At 40.5% G+C, this 17,409-nt stretch overlaps 1 protein-coding gene across 1 annotated transcript in view; it reads right to left on the bottom strand.

Moving 5' to 3' along the window:
• The window catches only part of LOC106925041 (integrin alpha-5-like), a 49,217-nt gene that overhangs the window by 3,340 nt on the left and 28,468 nt on the right, over nt 1-17,409 (bottom strand). The window contains exons 18-29 of the mRNA XM_088005316.1: nt 17,178-17,315; nt 9,444-9,511; nt 6,249-6,399; nt 5,944-6,036; nt 5,014-5,093; nt 4,450-4,530; nt 4,247-4,352; nt 3,974-4,132; nt 2,940-3,044; nt 799-912; nt 235-336; nt 21-143 (exon numbers count right to left, since the gene is read on the bottom strand). Coding sequence (XP_087861442.1) covers nt 21-143; nt 235-336; nt 799-912; nt 2,940-3,044; nt 3,974-4,132; nt 4,247-4,352; nt 4,450-4,530; nt 5,014-5,093; nt 5,944-6,036; nt 6,249-6,399; nt 9,444-9,511; nt 17,178-17,315 — 1,320 coding nt within the window. The remainder of the gene's footprint in view (nt 1-20; nt 144-234; nt 337-798; nt 913-2,939; nt 3,045-3,973; nt 4,133-4,246; nt 4,353-4,449; nt 4,531-5,013; nt 5,094-5,943; nt 6,037-6,248; nt 6,400-9,443; nt 9,512-17,177; nt 17,316-17,409) is intronic.

Here is a 17,409-nt window from a genome sequence, read left to right as displayed (position 1 = left end):
TCTCCATCAGCCCATTCTACCTTGTACAGTAGATATATGAGCACCGCCAGCAGCAGCAGCCCAGCTAAAACAGCCAGGATGATGATCCACACTGGAACTGAGAACTGATTGTCCGGCTTGCTCCACGTCACAGACGCCACCACCTGGCCAACAGCAACACCGTCACACCGTCACACTGACATCCACATGTACAGTAGAATAACACTCAGAATGACACAAACTTCAGGAAGTTACCTTCTTTGACCCAGATGACTTGAATTTGAGAGGAATAGAGTATGGCATCTTGTTCACTTCATACTGGACTGAACACTCCAGGATGTGCTGCTTGTATGGGTGCTGGGGACGAGCAAACAGACGGGATAACATGCAGCACCAAGACAGGGTTCATGGCTCTTACATAAAAAAAATAAAATAAAATATGAATATCTAGTGTGACTTCATAAATATACTTCACAGACTGCTGATATTTGAGCTGCTGTGTGAAATTATTACAAAATTCTTCATATTCTGTAATCACAAACCTCCACAAGGGGGAGATATGAGCAAATGGTTGGCTTCAAGCAGAGTTCTGCACTTTTACTGAACTTTATGTACACGAGCATCAGGGCTCCACCCTCTGAGCACTACTGCTCAGTTACATTTACTTGAGTATCTTTTTTGGAAAAATAAATATACTTTCAGGAGTATTTTTACTATGCTGTACTCTTACTTAAGTAAAAATTCTGGATTCTCTACTCACTGAATGAAAAACAGACATGTTTTAACCAGAAATTCAGTCTGTCAGCCTGTCAGCCTCACCTCCATGAAGGTCTCAGCCCAGAGTCTGGAGCGTACAGTCAGGATGACACTGCTGCCTTTTTCCAGTCGTTTCACATCACAGTGCAGCTTCCAGCATTCCACTGAGCCGCATGTCTGCAGGAGGTCAGAGGTCAACATTACATGTTTTCTTCTTCTACTTAACCTCTAAAACAGACACAATGGACTTGAAAATTCACACCAGCATGTTTAAATATACAAAAACTGTCCTATATATTCTTCATTCACCACTTCACAGAGTTTTACCCAAAAGTGAAGTCTTGCTGTTTTTTTTTTCTTTTACAAAATAAAAAAACAACTCTAAAGAGGTAGTATTATGTATTTTCTTACGTTTTGTTGCAAAATCAAGTGCTACCTTAAGTTTATATAACTTAAGGTAGCACTTATAACTTACTATGTAATTTAACTCCTTGAAATTGGGCATCTGTCTCTTTAAGAAACTCCTGCTCTTTCTGAATCTCAGCCTTCAGGAAGTCTTTACAACATGGCTCCTCTATTAACACTTTCACAACGTTTCACCAGCGTTTCACTGAGAAGTAGCTCCTATAAGGAGCTCATTATAGGAGCTGATGTGCAGTTCCACCAACTGTTTGCTAATTGCTGCTCACTAGTCTGAAGGAGCTGAGTGAAACTCAGAGACTGCAGCTTTGTCCTCAAAGGCAGGGCTAGGTCCATCCAGGCATTTTTGCACAGCTGCCATGGAGATTAAAATATTTCTCAAACATGCATGAAAGAATCAAGGCAACACCCCAGGTATGTTTTTGATGAGGGAATAGCATGATAACATGATGTGAAGCTCAAAATGTCAGTTTTACATAACACTACCACTTAAAGTGTATGGCTGTAATGTAACAAAACACAAAAATATTTTAGGGGTGTGAATAATTTTGGAAGCAGAGCTGTAAACTCCTGGCTGAAAAGTGACTGAAAGTACAGTGTTCAAATAGTGAGAGAGCGTCTTCATGTGGCCGGATTCTCTCTTTTCAAAAGGCCTCTTGTGAATAACAGGGATGAGCTGTCAAACATTCCGGTCACTGACGCAAGTCGCATAAATCACTGAGCTAAATAAGGTCGTTTCATAAACAATTACAGCTGGCAGGGGGAGACGTTAGCCTGGACTCATCATATCTGCTCCCACTTCCTCTCTCAAGAGAGATAACCTCATTAAGGTTTAAACATATGAGTGGAGGGAGGAACCTCCAGCACCATGTTGTTGGGTTATTTGGGTGGACCGACTGCTGTCAGCAGAACCACCATGTAATAAACAACAGCAACATGACAAACTGGGACTGAACACCCAGTGGAGTGACTTTATGAGAGGGCCTTTGTGACGAGTAAAGTTTACTCTAACATCAAAACTCACTATCTCTGATTTGTTTATTTTGTTGAATTTTTTTCTGTTATACCATTAATTGTATTCAATTTTATTGATATCTGCCTTTTTATGAAATTGTGCAGAAAAGTCTTAATGTACTTTGATTAATAAACAGTGATAAACTTTATTTACAAAGGGACCATGTATAGCTTGATCATAAATGACACCATTGGATGTGCTGCACCGGATTATAGCATAAGATGATTCACCTCTGCAGTCCTTTAACATTTTAAAACAGAATATGTAACTCAACATTTTGCTTTACACAATACACAAACACACACATACAAACTTAATTACTGGCACGCACACACACGCACGCACACACACACACCCCCCCACACACACACACACACACACACGCACGCACGCACACATACACAGTCATACAGTTAGTGTATCACACTTATCTAAGCAGTTAGTAATTATATCAAGTCAGATTTGAAAACAACACAATGGAACATCCTGTACTGTTTGATCATTAAATCAATTTTGATGAATGTGTCACTGAACTGAAATTCAATTCGAATATATTTTTGTAAAGCGCCTTGACACAACATTTGCTATGATTGGCGCTAAATAAATAAACTGAATTAAATTATTGTTTTATATTTTATCTTTTGCTGTTCTGTATTTCTTGTTTGTGACCTTGAGTGACTTGAAAGGAACCTTCAAATAAAATGTATGATTATTATTATTGTTATAAATTTAATTTGCAAACCCATCCTTCATTCCTGGATTGTCTCACCAGGTTTCCGTGTTCAGCCAGAGGATCCCTGATCTCCCTCCTCCAGATGTAATGCTCAGTGCTGGACTTTAACAATGCAGAACTTTCTGACGCTGGAGCCTGAAGCTGCATAGATGGGCAGACTTGTTAGCAAATGTGATGTCATGTTCATTAGCCACAACAACTCTTGCCTCTATAGAGACTTTGCAATGTGATCCCACACACACAAAATCCTGAAAAAGGCTCAAAAAACTGACTGCTATTGGTTTTAAGCTGTCATTTTGTCAACATGATGCGCTAAATCGTAAATATACGGCGGGTATATAAATGGAAAAGGGACGCAGTGCTTTGTTACTAATTGTCAACACTACAACAACTAGGTAACAAGGTCAGGGAAAAGTTTTAATTAAACAAAAATAATGAGGGGGGTAAATAGGTCAGTTATGCTAGCTTGACTTTGAAAACTTTAACATGTAGATGTGGCGTGGAATTTGGTGTGTTTTGATTCCATTAAAAAAAACAGGCAATCCACACACCAACTCTCTGACAGATCATCAGTAGAGCAGGTGCTTAAACTAGCTGATCAACCACCGCTGGGTTCAGACGATCACTTATTAATAATCACAGAATAAACATCAAACCTGAAAAAATACTGTAATGGCCTCTTTGTGTGGAAAATATTTGTGTGGCTTTTGGTGTTGAAATCTGTTACACTAGAGGAGCTGTTGTCAGTCAGTTGCTATGGCGACAGGTGTGTGTGTGTGTGTGTGTGTGTGTGTGTGTGTGTGTGTGTGTGTGTGTGTGTGTGTGCGTGTGTGTGTGTGTGTGTGTATAGCCGACACAGACAGTGAGAAAAATAAAAAATATCAGTGGTTTGGAATTGTTGTTAAACAGTTTTTTTTTTTTTTGCATTATTTTGTGGCGCACTGTACTAAATTATTAATACCTACATCTCCCAGTTTCAACAGGTCAGTCATTTTGCCCTCCATGCATGAAACAACAATATAGAAACATTAACATGCAACGTGCCTATAGGCAGATGTGTGTGTCCTAACCTTGAGTTTCAGAGCATTGAAGGTTGTTTTGGAGGAGCAGCTGAGTGGGCCCACAGTGATCACCTCCATGGGGTAGAGCAGAGCGTGGCCCTGGGCCCTCAGGGGACATCTCACCTCTAACGTCGTGCGGCTCACCACACTGGGGCCATTGTTCACCAACTGTGAGAGGACAAGTTTCGACATCCGAATTTCTAAACATCTTCTTCCTTGAAATCACAACACAGCTGGCGGACTCAGAAGAGCTAAGAATAAGAGCCATAAATCACGTCAAACCTCATAAACCTGCTGGAGCTCGGGGCCGACGTCCTGCTCCTCCCCCAGGCTCTGACGGGCGCTCCAGTTGGGAGGAGGGAAGATGACTTTGTCTGGCCGAGAAACACTGCAAGAGCCACAGTCACGTCTCAGCTGCAGGCCCAATCATTACCATTTGAAACATAGTGAAAGGTTATGCTGTAAGGCTGGTGATGAAGCTTTACCCCTGCAGGATCACCTCAGCCTTGGCAGCAACCTGCACCTCCAGCAGAACCTCGTTACTGTCAGAGTTATTGAAGTTTTTACTGCAACAAAGACAGAAAAACTTCATGATTAGCATGTTCTTAATCAACTCCAACTTCGGAGAGAAAATTAAATGAACTTAACTTTGAAAGCATGACTCCCGAGGCTCCTTATATGACTGCTTCCAATATGATACTGGTATTGCAGATTTGAGTATTGGCCGATACGAATATTGACCCGATACGATATCAGCACGAATCATACATATTTTTATTACTTTTTTTGAAGTGTGCAATGTTAGAAAAGGCTTGATCATGTGATATTACTCAAAGAGAACAATAGTTAACAACAAGAGGTATGAGAAGAACTGACCCATTTATTAACAACCAATGGGTCTGTATGGACACACAAAAAATACTGGGACGGACTAAATACTGGAGCGGACTAAACACTGGCACTGACTAAATAAGCCTTAGAAAACACTCTTGCCTTTTGCTATCGGATGGAATGATGAAAATGAACCCCATCAGACAGTATCAACCTACCTTCGTATTTGGAGCTGAAACTGGACAACATCATTAGCGTCTGTCAGTCTCGGCACAGTGAATCGAAGGCCGGCCCATAACTACAGAGAAATAGATGAAGCACTCATTTCTACGGCGCTCGGACTCTTAGTGGTCAGCAGGGTAAACACAGATAGACTGTGCTCACAGCATACAACTTACATTTATGATTGCATCGTTTATCAGGTTATCTAACAACGTTGGACAAACTTGATGAGTTTTCATGTATGTTAGTTATTAAAGGCACGGTATTGCACTATTCTCCAGTCACATATTGTCACTTTATAGCACAATCAAATAACTATGTTACCATCACTTGTTAAAAAGGGTTGTATATACCAAAAATGACTTCAAAGAAATTTTACATTGTAAATTAACACCTTGAAATTGGGCCTCTGTCTCTTTAAGAAACTCCTGGTTTTTCTGAAACTCTGCCTTCAGGAGCTCATCACAACATGGCTCCTCTGTAAACCCTTGAACAATGTTTTTACAACCGTTGCTCTGAGAAGAAGTCAGCATAATGAGCAAAGTTCCATCAGGTGTTTGCTAATTGCTGCTGGCTAGTCTGAAGGAGCTAGTAGGGTAGTTGCAGTGGGGAAGTCATTTGGGAGGGCTGCTCCGTGAAGCTCAGAAGGTTGGAATCTGCAGCTCTGAGGAGGAGCTTTGTCTCGGAGGCGGGACTAGGTCCACCCAGGCATTTTGCACAGCTGAATCGTTTCCATGGAGTTTAAAGGCTTTCTCAAACATGCATAAAAGAATCAAGGCAATATTCCAAGTATGTTTTTTGTGAGGGACTAACATTAAACATGATGTGAAGCTCAAAAAAGTTGATTTTACATAGTACTGCCATTTTAAAGTTGACTAAATGTGTACAGAGAATGAAAACAGAATAAAGCAGGAAGCGGTTCTTACGCTGCTGCCAGACTTCATGGGGTTTCCCAGGTCGCACACAATATGGCGGGTCTGGTTATCAGCCTCGTAGCTGCAGGTCAGCTGAGTCAGACTCTGGGAAAGACATCACATACCAAAACAAGTGATGATCCTTCATATCAGAGAACTTCATAAAGAACTTTGCTGTTGCACTTTCTTGATAATAATAAAATTTCAGAGATGAAATACAGATAAAAAAAAAAACACCCCTTGTTTCATTTGCAGTTTCCAGCAGTAAAACAGCTATGACCATCACGTTTATTTATTGTGATAAGTGTTCGCCTCACCCCGTTGCTGCGTGCGATCCCGCTGTAGTCGGCCTCTGGGGGCAGCACCACGTACAGCTCCGCCTCATAAGCCCCTCCCTCTCCTTCATTCCTGGCATTAAAGATCAAGCTCAAGGTGTTTTCGTCGCCCAGGTAGACCTCTGATTTATCACTGGAAAAAAGAGAAGACCAACATCACCGCCATGCTTCTTCTACACGAAGCAAAACTAATTATAATGTTGTAAAGTAACTGTTTGGGAGTTGAAATAAACCACCAGGAGAAAATTATATCACGTTGCATTATATTTTTTTGCACAAAGTCATTCTCAGGTAATGAGATTTTAGTTCTGCCTAGTTTGAGCTCCTTTCAGAATCCTGTCACTTTAAATGCAAATAAACTGCTGCTGGCCACGCCAACCCAAAACCCTGAGTCAATAAGTTTATTACACCTTCACTTTGTTATATTAAAAGCATCAAAATCAAAGCAGCATAATCTTTCCTGTACATTTTTCTAAAACATATCCTGGAATTCCAGCTAAGTCTGTAGACAAACTCAGAAAGGAAAACATAATCAAACCTCATTTGTTTAGCAAATTGATTTTTAGAGATGTTTTTATTTAAAGAGTGAAAAACACAATTTTAACTCCTCACAAAATGATCCCAGATCTAAACCCCTCCAACTGAAGTACAATTGTTTTTGATATTCATCCTGACAGCAAAGCACAGGAACTCATCTGAAGGCAATGACTTAGATAAGATAACACAAAGATAATTCGTCTTTTCTCTCTTTCTACTTAAAACTGGATGATAAAAGTCTTCAGTCTGGTGTTTTAGTCTCCACTAGAACTTCTTCTCGAAGGACCATTTTGTTTAAGAGACTTTATCATCAATTTTATTTGTTGTTTTGTTTATGTATTTTGGATATTTAAAATGTCTTCCAGGTCCAGTTTTAAATGTTCATTATAATTTAAAGTTTATTGAACTTTGAGAATGTGTTCTTGCATTATTATTATGCCGTTTCCCTCATGTTACTTGAAAATAACTTCAAAACAACAATATGATCGTTTATCACAATATCTCCTGAGACAATGTATCGCCCAGCAACATTTGTCACGGTGACAGACTCGTAAACAGTGCGCCTTTCTTTCAACTGCTGCCGGTCGGGAACCCGAGCCGAACCCGACCGCTGTGATTTGTCTCAGGAAATCGACCCCCCATGCAGTAACAAGCGCCAGCACAATTTAACTGTCGTGATAAATTCTCTCCACACCCTCCCGGCCGTGGCTCCGCCCAGTCTGCCGCCGCGCCGTAAATCTATGTTTCTATTGAGCAGGAGAAGGAGCTATGAGGTCCGTGGAGGATTAGGACTGGGGGTCTTCTTTCATTCCTCCTCCAGCCCCCCGGTCTGGACACAGTGACCCTTCTCTAGGTGGAATAACCAGATGATTTTAATTAGGCCAGGAAGCAACACTGATGGAATAACACCAACTCTCAACAGATGCTGAGAGTGAAAAGGGAAAGGCGGCCCACCGCTGAGATGCAACACAGTCAATTCATTTAAGAAAAAAGCCCAGGGTGAATGGAGGACGCTCAGTCAGAGCATAACAAACACAGTGATAAACCTCGGGGTTCATCCTGGATGTTAAATGGCCCATCATGAAGGAATGTTGGCCCAGGAAAGCAAACTGCTGATGTTTTACAGCGAGGAGGAATTCTTCTCATGCGTGTGCTGAATCACTTGGCCTTGAAGCGGATCCTCAGGCAGAACTTTGGGCCTCCGTGGGAAACTTGTAGCGTTGATTGGATTTCTGCTGCGAAGAGGAATCACATGGCCGCATAATTCAAAACACTCCTCATAACAGAGCCGGCTGTGTGGGAGGAGGAGGAGTGAGAGCCTGTGTGTGTCCGTGTGTGTGTGTGTGTGTGTGTGTGTGTGTGTGTTTGCTCCATGAACGGGAGGGGAGACACACTGACTCATATCTCTCTGGTGTTCATTCATAAACAAAGAACGATTAAGCATCCACCCTACCAGACTGAGCCAAGAGTGGGAAATCATTCTGGGACTTACACAACCTGCTGCAGAAAATCTCAGTTCAGATGTAAACATGGCACTCCTGACCTTGGCAGCATTCAGATCGACTAATGCTCTCCTGAAGACGATCTCTTCTGTTACAGAGCTTAGAATGACATTTCAATACAACAACAACTCTGGGTCAGTCTGTCATCTGTGTGCTGAGCTCAGATGCTACTAGAATTTATGTGGCTCAATTCGGGTAATGTCTCGTTAATTTTTGTGTCTTGGAGCTGCAGCAGTGGTCGGCCCAGTAACACCAGTAAAACCAGTAACACAGAATCAGAATATACTTTATGAATCCCATAGGAGAAGCAGGTTATTTGTTGACCAGTTACTTCATCCAAAGAAAAAGTATGTAAGAATAAGTATGTACACAGAAATGTATGAATCTCTAAATAAATCTAGAAATTAGACTAGAGTATTTTTAAACTTAGAGAAACTAAAAAAAAGCCAGTAGAGCGGCCACTAACCTGCTCTAGTCTGTCATCCATGAGATGATGCAGAAAATCATCTCATCTCAGATAATATTTTGTTCAGAAAGCATTCTGTGGTGTCTGCCTGTACATGTTGAAAGGTTTAATATTTCCACACTGGTTGTGAACTTTCTGGAGTTCCTCCCTGCACCATCTGTGCTGCTGGAGGATTCAGCGACCGGAGCAGTTAGCACCGATGATAAGCACGGCGGGTTGTTATGACTTTGGTTTATATTGGACTCTTACTGAACTTTACATGTTTATTTATGTAAAAACTAACTTTTTACAAAAATACATGCCTCTGGTGTATATTTCTAATTTCACTTATGAGCTCCAGACAGTATCAGAAGTAGATATGGTGATGTCGTATGAACATGGTGGAAGAGGCCTATTGAGCAGCAATAAGACGATGTGTTCAGGGTCTGTTCCAACTATTCTGATCACAAATCAAACTGGGTTTGAAATATTCTGCTTTTAATGTAGAAAATCTAGTTTGGGGAGTCTGCATGTTTGAGTTTTTTAACTAGAGCAGATTAAAGATGCTCAAGTTAGTGAAAAATTTGGAAGATTTTTCAAAAATCTTCCAAATTTTTCACTAACTTGAGCATCTTTAATCTGCTTTAGTTGATGTGTAGGCCATATTGTGTATGGCCTACACAATATTCTCACCCAATAACAGCCAGTTTGAGGTCAGGGACACAAATGTTGTCCTCTCCGCAGTCCAGCTGAATCTGGGCCTGATGGGAAAACACAGAGAGAAACGGCTTCAGGTAAAACAGGAAGTTCATCAGTTCTTTCACTTCATAGTTTTCTAATATTTCTTTTGACATACAATTCACAGCAGATGTTTAAAACAATCAAAGAATTCACAGCAAATTAGTCCAAAAATGGAGTTATGGGAACAAAAATGAAATAATAAATGAAGTACGTATACCTACAGAAATATATAAGATATTATATGGGAAAGCCTTTTCTGGTAATATCGACTTTAAGATGCCTGCTGCATGAAGAGACTGTTAAATCTGAAATACTCTGGGATCCTTCATATCTTCTGTTCTTTAGTTTTTTCCCGTACATTTTCCTTGGTAAACTTTAAACAAGTTTCATATTTTTTTTCTCTTCAGCAGTGGAATCTTGTGCATTGACTGTGCATAGAGGTCATTGAAGTAGAATGGAGTACTTCTTTTTCTTAATGAAAAAAAAACTGTACTTGTTTTTCTCTCTGGTTTTGAGTATTAAAAGTTTTTTGAGAACAAAGGTCATGAAATCCTGCTTCCAGACTGGAAATGTGTCCTCTCAAACTATGACAGAAAAAAGTCCCCACAGCAAAACTTTTTATTGTCCATCAGATATTATTAAGTTAGACGCATAACAGGAATACTTTCTAAATACTAACAAATTTTATCTGGTTTCTTGGTTTTCTATCCACATCATTCAGTACTTATTCCACGAACAACATCACTTCATTACACACAATCTACTGACTCATCGAGTTTCTTTGTGTGCTCGCATTACTTTGGTTGTTACAGACATCTGATGTGAATCTGATGTCAGTAAAAATACTGAAAACATATTTACTGAGGTAAACATTTCCGAAATGCATGGAAGGCAAAAAGAAGAAACCTCTAGAGGAAGCTACAATCTATTCACAGACTCTCTATCTGAACTCAACTAGCAAACATTGCCACAAAGCTCAGAGTGAACGACCATTCATCGCTGCGAGATAAAAGAAAATTTTGCTTCATACGTGGAAAGAAAGCAAAGGAATAAGATGAAGGAGAGTCAGAAGATGAATTCCATCAAAACAATGACATTTCTGCGGAGAGCCTCCATCAAAAAGAGTTGGAACCTCAAAAACACAACTGGGACTAATTTCCCTTTTAGTTTTCTGCAACAGCTGAGTTTGTAGAAACCAAAAGGAAAACATGAATGAGAATTGATTTGGCAAGACTGACGTTCCCATTTGAGCCCTTGATCTTTTCACGTCCTTCGGTCCTCTCTGCTCTTTGGTCTCATCAGTCTGCAGCGCCGCGCTGTCAGCCACGCCGCGGCCTTGTCTGCTCTACATGTGGGAAGCATTAGACTCCAAAATGAATGTCAGATAGAGCGAGGGACAAGGTTGGTGGAGGTTAGCACCAAACTCTCCGTGAAGAATCCTCGTCCAACTTACTGCTTTTACATTTATTTACAGATTATGTGAGTGAATCTTTCACTTCCAGCCATCTTTACTTCAAGCCCACTTTCTTCTCTATATTTAAGCAGACTGTCATGTTTTTCAACCTCAGTGAAGAAAATGAAACATGAGGAGAAAGAAAGATTTGAACCTAAGATGTTTCATGACTTTGTTGTCAACTTAAATGCTTTTTTGAGCCTCACTGCTGCAGCCCTGAAACTGTAAGATGCTGTAAGATGTGACGTAAGATGAACTGGTACTCAGCATACTGCCTTGACGTTTGTTAGGACTTATTGTGTCCTGTTCTTCCACTTAGTGCTTATTTAAGCCTGCTGTGGTAAAAGTTGTCACTGGAGTTTCTCTCGGTTCCCCACTCATGCTGAACAGTGACTAATGTTCCTTTGGTGCTCGGAAAGAATGTCTAATTTAGAAGTGAACTAAAACACCTTGTAAAGTCAGAACTCAGAGTAGAAAAGTCTGAAGTTCTCCACCGACTCCGACCTCTGAGTCCAAAACGAGGAGCGGAGATGAAGTTTAACTTCTGATGATTTGTGTCTCAATAAATCCCTCAGACATGTAGTCCTGATCAGCTTTTGTCTTTTAGCAAACTCTGGTGGCTCCATGCATGTGTTTAAATAAGTTGAGGAGATTTGAAGTGGGGTTCTGTAAGGAGGGTATGAGCAGCCAACATCTTTCCTTGGAGTAGTAGATGATTCTCTTTGCTTTCTATTGTTTGGTTGTTGACCTGCAGTATGTGGTTATTACTCTGATATCCCCTGGTGAAATGTGTGAGTAAGAGCAGATTTCACACTCACTTGAACCAGTGAAATTATTTTACACAACTTAACTTTAATAACAGTTTGTGTTTTAAAAAGTGTTTCTTTTTTCCCCAACCTTACTGCTTGGTTAAGGTCCTAGTTAATATCTGTTGTCACCTCATGCTACGCTGCCAGTGCTGCTCCTTTGATGTCCTCACTTCCCCTTCACTAACCATCTCTCCACGTTTCCACTCACCTGTCTTCAATCACCTAATTGTTCCCCCAGGCATTTCCCACTTCCTGTTCATTCCTGTGTTCAGTCAGCTCAATCCAGCCACATTTTTTTAGCTTCAGTCAGACAAGATAAGACTTTATTGATTCCACCACAGAGAAATTCTGATGTTTAAAACCGCCGATGAAAGCAAAACAAAGAACCAGGAGTTAGGATAGACTATGGAGTATTTTTTTTTATGTAAATAAAAAGAACACAAATTCATTGCTAATATACAAACAAAAATAGAATTATATTATCATTTGTAATCACTATGATTTTGTGTTTGATTATTTGTTTTCCATGACAGAAGCTTCAATCAGCCGTCTGTATCTGAGTGTCTGTTACAAATGTGCACAAAACATTGTCTATATTCCACTAATGTCGACAGAACACAATTTAGCAGTTGCAGTGTTTCCACTAAATAAGAAAATGCTATTAAAATCAGACATGAATACATTTGTTCATGTGATAAGTCCTTAAAAAACATACTGTGCCATCATCCATCAGTACTTCCTGCTGTCTTCTTTGTGGTTTTTGCCAGCAGTAACATCCAGTTGTTGGCCATGTGATTCATGTGATTCAAAAAAAAAAAAAAAAAGTTTCTATTGCAGTTTTGTGACATAAACTAATTGCAATAAGGCCTAAAACCACCTCATCCTGGGACAGAAACTTTATAAAAAAAAAAACATTTTTTTAAATTGCAACATTTAAGTAAATTTACTTTCATAATCCAATTGGCACAATTATATTGTCATTATGGTTTTGATGAGACGTCATGTGAAAAAGTTCAAGGGTCAGTGGTAGCATGCATCTAAGGAAGATCAGACCTTTTCGTTTAGTTGGGAAACATTTCTGCCTGAGTTTACATGCAGTGACTAATGTGTTTTGAAACTTCTCAGTCCTCCAGCTTCTTGATTATTTCCCACATCACATAACAGATTTTCCATGTGGCCTCTGACCACATAACACTGGGATCATCTGATCTTACATTTAAACTGAGAGAAGAGGGTGAAATTTCTCGTACATCACGAGAAAATGACAGATGCGGTGTTTAAAAACCAATCGCGTTCTCGCTTTGCCTTGAATGGCTCTCATAACGTTGCAGGTTTTGAAACTGGGCCTATCACCTCGCGCAGGACAGGAGCATGCGCAACAAACCAGGAGCAGATGTGTGAGCAGCGAGCAGCGCTCCACCCAGACTGGCTGTCAGAGCTTCCTTTGTGTTTGTGCAGAGCCGTGACCCATGTGGCTCCACAGACCTTCCACTTCTGCGTATATGAAACACAAACAGGAGCAACGAGACAGCGCTTCAGGTTTGGGATGCACCAATCCACTATTCTTACTTCAGGTACCAAAATAGGTTTGGTATCGGCCAATAACGAGCCAATACTGAAAAACAGCTGAAACGACTTAAAACGTTTGTTTTTAAAATCACAGACATGAAAGTAGTGAATTACATTTATCTGATAACTCTGCACCAGTAGGACACTTGAATATACCATTAGCTTCACATGGTTAGTCAAACACACAAAAACACCTTTAGTTTGTTCAGTAAGTGTAATTAAGAACAAAACATCCAATGTAAAATAAAAAATGAAGGAACTGAAAATGACAAAAACAACAAATTGACTACGTTGGTCAAATGTAAAAAATAAACTGCATCAAATCTTCTGTCAAATGGTTCAGAAAGTGTGATTAGGAATTCTAAATATAATGTAAAATAATTAATAAAGAATGATGTCGCTCACAGCACAAAGCATAGAATTAGACTGAATAGATCTGCCCTCATGGATGAGGAACAGTGTCACCGATATCCAACCTAGAATTTTGTTCAATATCAGGATTGATACAGATATTAATATTGGATCAGTGCATCGCTACTACAGGTATTAGCATCAATAAAAAAATATATTTTAACTTACTATGCTTTGAAGCATCAATCTCCATTTTCATTTTAATAAATTTTTCTGCATTAACAGGAACACAGGGCGTTCTGCTGGGGTGAGCAGAGGAAGTCACAGTGTGTGCGGGGTGGGCGGCTCTATTTTTGCACATCATGTTTATGACATCATCCACTATGCTCTTGTGGTGACCATCAGTTTGGTTCCTAAAAGTCAAGCTGTGTGGCCTTGTAAGTGGTGTGGTCTCTGGTTTCACTGTGGTCAGTTAACGTTCAGGCGTAACTCCTCACAGAGCTAGACTCTCTAACCTCAGAGGTCTGAGGAAAGGCTGGACCAAACAGATCATTCTAGACAGACCATCTCCTTTTTCACTCCTCCTAAATCAGAAATCACTTTTATTCACCAGGTTTGTGCAATAGTTTGATCTTCATGGAGAAATGAAAAGGATCTGGCAAATCAATGTTTGAGTAACTGATGCCTGTAGCTTAATATTAAGTAAAGGTTTATTAAGAAATAGAGGTAAAACCTCTCTGCAGAGCAAAAGTTTTTTTCAACATGATGTGCTGCTCCTCTCTTTGGTTATGTTCTAATTGCATAATTCTGTTTTTCTGTATTTTCCAGGCACAAAGAACCACAATACCTATTTTAACTTCAGTTGTTCTAAAAATGTTGTAGCTACATAACAAATATGACTTAAAAGAAATTTGACTTTGTAATTTAACACTTTGAAATTAGGTCTCTGTCTCTTTAAAATCTCCTGCTCTTTCTTAAGCTCCGCCTTCGGGAAGTCATCACAACATGGCTCCTCTATTAACCTCTTAGCAACCTCTTAGAAACATTTTTGCCAATGTTTCACTGAGAATGAACTCAGCAGATGTTTGCTAATTCCTGCTGGCTAGTCTGAAGGAGCGGAGTGGGGCAGTGAGGCAGCTTACACACTTAGAAACTGCAGTTCAGAGGAGGAGCTGCATTTCCAAGGCAGAGCTATGTCCACCCTCGCATTTATCACAGCTGAATGGTTGCCATGGAGATTAATGGATTTCTCACACAAGCATGAAAGAATCAAGGCAAAACTTCAGGTGTGTTTATAATGAGAGAACATCATTATGACATGATGTAACACTCAGAAAAGCTGATTTTACATAAGACTGCCCGTTTAAAACAAAAACCTTCTAATCGTGTGAGTCTCTTGCCTGCAGTCTCTGCGTTTATGTGCGTGCGTGCGTGTGTGTGTCTGGGAGCTCGATCAGCTGAGTTCAGCTCCACTAATCTGTTGGCTTTACCTGAACTAGAGTCAGAAGACAAACAGGGTGAATGAATGTGGTTACGGCCAAATGAAGCTGGTTCTGAACGTGTTTCATTGGTCTGCTTCGACTTCACCAATGATAAATGGAGGCTTAGAGACTTGGACGGGTTTTTTTCACTCTGAACTGTAGAATCACAAAGAGCCAAACGTGATGAGCAGCTGAACAGAGAGTGAGCCAGAAAAAACACAGCTATGCTAAATGATTCTAAAGCTCCTGAATTCACAGAGGTTTGATTCATTATCTTTGTTCCACAGAGTGTCAATGTGCAGACACTGTGCAGAAGTGGGCAAACCCAGGATAAATAAATAGCATTGTGCTGTGCAGAGGATGTTCTTGAGCAGGAGCAAAGATCATATCCATGCGTTTTCAATGATCCAGTTAATGTCCAGACCTAGAAGCAATTTCAAATCTGTGGTGAAATAAAGACACTGGCCATCCAATCTGATACAAATTAAGATATTTGACAAAAAAGAATGAGCAATAATTTCATTCTGTAGATAAACAGAGCAGGTAGAGACCTAAAAGACTGCAGCTCTAACTTCAGGAAAAGGTGGCACTGACTCCCGGAGGCTAAATATAAATGATTTCCAGACTTTTCAGATTTTTATTTATCGTGTCATTCTCCCTCTATTTCATAAAGCACAGTATGTTCTCACAATCACTGAAAATTCCACCTAAAATATGAAGGATAAGGGTTGATGTTCTGCTTTAAAGCCCAGCAATAGTATAACACAGAGTGTGTATTCACAACGGTCCTGTTTATTTAGTTTTAATGGAACTCTGGTCCGTTTGCCGGGAAAATCCGGTCCATTTGGGGTGCGTTCACACTGCAGCCTGAAGTGGCCCAATTCCGATTTTTTTGACGTAATGCGACCTGCATCCGATCTTTTCATGGCAGTGTGAACAGAACAAGTCGGATTCTTTTTCGAATGTGACCCATATCCGACACGTACCCAATTCAAATGCGACTGAACGTTCAGGTCGCCTTCATCCGAACTGAAAGTCATTGAGACATTGATTCTCAATGACATTGATGCAGTATTATGAGTCTGGATACCCGCAAGCGGGAAGAAAAACAACAACCATGATGGACTATATGAGGGCTCCGGTTGGACAACAATATGTAAGCTAAGCTCCACCGTTAGTCTCCATATTTACTTCCGCAAACACTGAGCACTTCTTCTTTTTATGGCGGTTGGCAGAAAACTGAGAACGCTGACACTATTGCGCCCTCTACTGCGCATGTGGGACATTTTCAGGTCGTTTGCCCGTTCAAACTGCAGAACGCATACAGGTCGCATTTACTGGCAGTGTAAACGGCCCCGGCAAAAAAATCGGAATTGCCAAAAAATTGGAATTGGGTCACTTAAGGCTGCAGTGTGAACGCACCCTTGGTGAGAAGCAAACCCTGATGAGAACCAAAAAAGTGAACTCTGGTCCACCTACAAACCTCAGTCCATGGCTTTTAAAACATTTACAAATCATGGAATCGATATACGGAACAGAAGATCTGAGAGCAGCGCAGCAGGCTGAGCTCTTCAAGTCCTCTGAATGAGAGACAACTTGCGTTTATTTCTGCTTTAAATCCCATTTCCACACCAGGCGAAAATGTAACAAATGTAGAAATTTTGATCTGCCATGGAACCAAATGTAGCAAATGTAACAACACAAAGCTTTTACAATATTCACAGAATCTCTGCACTGTGAATCTTGTGACTCAGTCACCTGATGGCTATGGAGGAAAATCACTCGCAAACAGCAAATTTTGCAATTTTATCAAACTTAAAACATTTAGAAACGACGGAGTCAATATATGTAACAGAAGACCTGAGAGCAACGCAGCAGACTGAGCACTTCAAGTCCTCTGAATGTCAAAGAAACTGCTTTGACCTGTGCCACCATTCTACCATCAGTGAGAACAGATAATCCATTCATTATGTAGGAACAGTAATGTTTATGGTGGGCCGCCAGCAGGACATAATGATCCTACCTTCTGCTCTACACGTTGCTCTGTCTGGTAGTTGAGGATGGGACTCAGGCCATGTTGATCCGCCGCCACCCGACCATCCAGACTGAAGTTCAGGCTGATGTTGATGGGAGACAGTTTATCCCGAAACTCGTCCTCAGCCTGTGGCAGAGACAGAGACGCAGTGAAAAACCCAGCAGCTACAAGCTGGAGAAAGAGACGGAACACAAACACGCAGAAGAAAAGAGATTGCAAA

This window comes from Poecilia mexicana, unplaced genomic scaffold, assembly GCF_051168715.1.
Source record: "Poecilia mexicana isolate PSO_F unplaced genomic scaffold, ASM5116871v1 scaffold_5, whole genome shotgun sequence".
Classification (NCBI taxonomy): domain Eukaryota; kingdom Metazoa; phylum Chordata; class Actinopteri; order Cyprinodontiformes; family Poeciliidae; genus Poecilia; species Poecilia mexicana.
This window is presented reverse-complemented; position numbering and strand designations above follow the sequence as displayed.